We start from the raw sequence: 4,954 nt of genomic DNA, 5'->3' as shown, positions 1-4,954 counted from the left end.
CTCTTTATTTATATAACTCAATTTTATGAGATACAACATGCATGAAAAAGTTGTAGTTTTTTTTCAGATAAAAGAAGGTATAATTGAGTTTCAGCAATGAGTTCTACATATAACAATTCTTGAAGAAATTTAGAGGTAAGGTGTACAAGGAAACTATGAAAGTCAAAAGAAATTTTTTCTTCAATTTACTTACCATATTATGTTTTATCATATAGAAGGGGAATGGTGTCCCTAGGGCAGCCTTTTTATTACAAATTTAATGTCAATACACTAATAATGTAAAGTTTTTACATTTATATCACATCATTCACCATTAATTAATTTGTATTAATTAGTAGTTAACATATGAACGGTGAATGATATATCGACCATGTAAAAAATATTACAGTGTCAGTTTATATATTAATTACTTTTATTATATATTATAATGTTCTCTTCTATTGATAGGTCTATTTCTTTTCTTTGTCTTTCCACTTCATGTGCAACAAGTTGTGAAGGGAATATGTGTTTGCCCCACTTAACACTTGCACATTATTGAACTGAATTTCATTTCTGGTGACAGAGCCTTAAAGCTTCTCTTTTTCTGGGCTCCTTCATTCCCTCTAGCTTCATGCATGGCCTTCTAAGGGAATAAAGGAAGCTTCTCATTTCACTATTAGCTTATCTGCTTCAAGGTTTCACTGACTCTGCTTCAGAATTATGTTAACTTGTATTGATGAAGATTATGGTTCATTTCTCATACCTTTTTATTGCATATATCATCATGTATGTGAGTGTGTCACTTACTTTCCACTGTTTTCAGGACTAGTAGTAAAAATGGGAGAAGGAGTTTAATTCTCAGTGTAGAGTTTGGAAGAGAAGGATAATATTTTGATACCCTTTATAATGCCAGTTCCACTTGCCCCTTATCCCACAACCCCAGCTCCATATTCACCTACAACAAATGGTATCTTGCTTTCTCTATTCTTGCTTTGCTTATTGATGTTGGTTATGAATTTGAGGAATAATGCTTAACATATATGTTTAGAGGTGCACAATCACTTCATAACTACACAGTTTTTTACCATTTGATTATCAGTCCTGTTATGTGAATATTAACTTTTGAACATCATTTTTAACACAAGGAATAGTTATCACTCTCTCACATACATTTCAAAAATACAAACAAAACAAAAAGGAACAGAAAATTATGTGTCAATATGTTGTACAAAAAACTTAGCTTTGACTATAGCTAGTTTTACTTTTTTCAGCAAATGTACACTTTAATTTGGCATGAGGTAATGCCATTAGAGGGATGTGTTTGAATCAGATGATGTATTCAGTGAAATTCTTTAGACTCTAATTTTTGTGGAATATATTAATTGTAGATAGCTGGTTATATATATATTTTAAATTAAGTTCTCCAAGTAGTCCAATTTCTCACCTAGTCTGGCTAGTCATTTAAAAATTGGACCTTTCTTGAATACATGATTAATTCTGGAACCTTTGTTGCTATCATGGTAGTTAAAATCGAGATTTTACTTAGGATCGGTAAACGTGGGATCACAATACCAAGTAACGTGTGGTCATTTATCTGCTACTTCAAAATAATTTATGTTAAAACCTTCCTTGGTAACCAGGTGGTCAGAGTCAACTTGTCTGTTCTGGGTGTAGAATTGTTCTCATGTATCCAATTGGAGCCACATCTGTGTGCTGTGCTGTTTGCAAAGCAGTCACAGCAGTGCCCCCTCCTGGTATGATGCAATTTCTCTCTAATTCCTGATATATTGGTTACTTACAAGTTCAATATCATTCTATTCAATCAACTGAATATGGTGCTATAAACCACAAATATTTATGTGCACAGGAACAGAAATGGCCCAGCTAGTTTGTGGAGGCTGTCACACTTTACTCATGTATATCCGCGGCGCAACAAGTGTCCAATGCTCTTGTTGTCACACAGTCAATCTAGCTTTGGAAGGTATTGAACTATCAATGGCCTAATGAACTTTAAAGATTTTGTATTTGTGTCTGTTGCACTATTGTGTATGCATGTATATGGACAGATAGTGAATCTGTACAATACATATATGGACAAAGATTCTCAGAGTCATACTCTGTGACTAAGCATCAAATGTATGTGCATTGTAACAGCAAATCAAGTGGCACATGTTAACTGTGGGAACTGTAAGATGCTACTAATGTACCAATATGGAGCAAGATCTGTGAAATGTGCAGTTTGCAGTCATGTAACATCAATTGGGGTCAGTAAAAAGGGCATATGTTTCCTCTTTTCTTTTATAATGAATAAAAGCTTTATACAGTAGCAAATACCATATTTTTCTAGTCAGTTACTGGATATTTTTCTCTTTGGTAATATGAAAAGTGTTTTATAAATTGTATGAGCATAAGTAGAACAATAGAATCTTTCTAATATATGCATTGTTTTACACTAGTTTACTGAATGATGCAGGCCTCAGCAAGCACCATTGAGCAGAAACTCAGCACCTAAATTTTACTGTAGAAATCATCACAGACTCCACAAACTTGGTTTTGCTAGTAATATATCGCCCTAGAGAGGAATAAGGAGTGCATATCTGGTGGCAGAGGAAATTCTCTTCACATGTATAGAGCTATTTTACCTTTTGAGTGTTTTTATTAAAAATAATTTTGGTATTACTGGGTGTGCGAATAACTATTTATGATAACATTCCTGATTGAGTGCTATTGTAAAATTCGTATCTTTATAGATAATGTTTCTTTTTTATTGCTTATATTTTGTTTATGAAAATTGAACGACCATTAATTTCTATCGGATAATCTTCTGCAATCTGCAAAAGGTCCAAGTACGACAAGAAAATCTCTGCTTTCAAATGAAATATCACATGGGTTGATAGGTTCAATAAGACAAAATAACATCTTAGTCTGAAAAAGCAATAGAGAGAATAAATAGTACTGTAGTCACTAGTGTTAGAAAGATAGAAATTACACATCCCTGAAAGTGGCTAACACTGACAGAATATACTTTCAGGGACTAAACATGTAATTCACATCTCTCAGGAATTAAAGCAACAAGTAATTACATTGTCACGAACCAAAATGAATTGAATAAGTATTTCCAAAATTGAAATAGATGTTGTTCATTGTTATATCAGATGTGGACATTATCAAAATCTAAATACGAATGAGCTCATCTTTTTGGGTTGACCAATGACCATGCTGCACCTTACACAGTTACACCTATGCCTTCAAATATGTTGTGATAGCGTTCTTTTGATGGAAATTTTCATTTATCGTTGTGGTCAGAAAATTGGGTTTGAAGGAAAATAGCAAGATGCCTATGAATTTTATGAAAAGAAAATGTCAAAGAAGACAATTATGGTATATGATTCTGAGAGTGAAACTAGTAAAGGCACATGTTTATGTAACAAAAACAAATCAAAATCTAAGGATAGTTAAAACTTATAAGTAGAGGCCCATGCAAATTTCATTTACGTTTTGATATGTGCCTTGAGCACATGATGGCCGGGTAGTATATAAAATGCTACCCACAGATTCACTAGGCCAATATATTTTTTTATGAATCACAACATAGGCAACCTTTTTGGTAGATTAACACAACTAACATCCTTTTCAGACACTTATGTGCTGGTGTTCCTGTGTGTGTCTTACACTTGAAGGAATAGGAGGTAGACAAAAATCTGATTGTGAATGATCTTGACATTTCTCCTTACATTACTCAACCTGGTCCTTTGATTATGCCACATGTTCCCCAACACCCTTGTTTATGAATGTCACAACTCACGTGTATGGTTATAAGCACCCCAATAATTTTGGGGTTCCAAACATTTTTGAAATGTCAGGTCAGTCGAAAACTACTCTTTTGGGAGTATAAGACGGCGTGTATCATGTTAAGACATAAGATTTTTGTCATTCTCTCTTGACCCTCTGTTCATGTTAGTGGAAAGCTAGTAATATCACAATGAGTGGCTGTGGCTGCAAAGCATTGTGTTGTAAGTTAGTATCACAACAAAACATTCTACAGATTACATCAGTAGCTACATATATCAAAAAATATCTTAAAGCAAAAGAAAATTAACAAAAGAGTTAGCTAGATATCATGCCTAATTGCCTATTATCAAGAGAACTGGAACTTGTTTGCCAATGCTGTGATCTTTGAGGTGGGTAAATGATATTTATCACTATTTCATTTAATAACCACCATTGTATTTCACTATTTATCACTAATATCACAGTTCACGAGACATTTTATAATTGAGGGTAGGTACTTTATTTTATACAATATACACTATTTTAAAGCTGAAATATATGTACCTGTCCAAGAACCTCTATCCGGAAGTTGCATCATAACCCGACTAATCTGATTCAAGCAGCAAGAAAGACCTATTTACAAGGACAAAGTTCTCACAATGCCTACTTTTTACACCTCTATGACCTGAAGCCAAGACTCGTAGGCCATAGCCTTATGGGTCATTTCTTAGTTCCAGTGTTTTAAATCAAGAAACAGTGTGACATCCCAAATACTCTGTTCTAACGGCTTAACTCGTTTATTAAAATCTACACAACAGAGATGCATTCTGCAGAAGATAAGTAGAGAGACATTCCTATTACTGCCAAGGAGCACTATAACATCTATAAAGCCAAAATAGATGAGGTTGTCTGCCTTTTGAACTTTTCCATTTCTCCTATTACCATAAGGTTTGTGGCATAAAAGGTATACCGTGACGCTGTTAATATCATTTTATCTTAAAAGCACAGAAAAGTTAATTAAAAAAGATGCATGTTATTGGTTTGTTAGTATGCTAGATTAATTTATCTTTACTAAGAGCAAAGCCTTAGTACAAAATGGTTCAATAAAATGAAGTCGGATGGATTGGGTTAAATACTGCAGGTACAGAAAGCAATAGTAGCAAGAATAGAAGATAAATCTAGCCCACGAGCATTCAAAGGATAA

The 4,954-nt window shown here is 33.7% G+C and overlaps 1 protein-coding gene across 3 annotated transcripts; it reads left to right on the top strand.

Annotated features, from left to right (window-relative positions):
* LOC109331971 (protein LOL1-like) lies at positions 453–2,755 on the top strand. Of its 3 annotated transcripts, none has more exons than XM_019566798.1 (6): positions 453–946; positions 1,620–1,733; positions 1,847–1,960; positions 2,134–2,243; positions 2,453–2,512; positions 2,584–2,755. In XM_019566798.1, exons 1-5 carry the CDS (start codon positions 886–888, stop codon positions 2,489–2,491), a joined length of 438 nt encoding a protein of 145 aa, XP_019422343.1. In that variant the 5' UTR covers positions 453–885; the 3' UTR covers positions 2,492–2,512; positions 2,584–2,755. The 3 variants fall into 3 exon arrangements, with proteins under 3 accessions (XP_019422343.1, XP_019422342.1, XP_019422344.1); XM_019566797.1 differs by having other exon boundaries at positions 454–672; positions 800–946; positions 2,453–2,755; XM_019566799.1 differs by having other exon boundaries at positions 454–674; positions 803–946; positions 2,453–2,755.

Source organism: Lupinus angustifolius, chromosome LG17, assembly GCF_001865875.1.
Source record: "Lupinus angustifolius cultivar Tanjil chromosome LG17, LupAngTanjil_v1.0, whole genome shotgun sequence".
Lineage (NCBI taxonomy): Eukaryota > Viridiplantae > Streptophyta > Magnoliopsida > Fabales > Fabaceae > Lupinus > Lupinus angustifolius.
The sequence above is the reverse complement of the archived record's forward strand: the minus strand, read 5'-3'. Positions and strand labels throughout refer to the sequence as shown.

Coding starts and splice junctions, on each gene's coding strand:
- LOC109331971 (XM_019566798.1), top strand. CDS start 886: ATGCCAGTTCCACTTGCCCCTTATCCCACAACCCCAGCTCCATATTCA. Junction 947..1,619: donor ATATTCACCTACAACAAATG/GTATCTTGCTTT, acceptor CTTGGTAACCAG/GTGGTCAGAGTCAACTTGTC. Junction 1,961..2,133: donor AGTCAATCTAGCTTTGGAAG/GTATTGAACTAT, acceptor GCATTGTAACAG/CAAATCAAGTGGCACATGTT.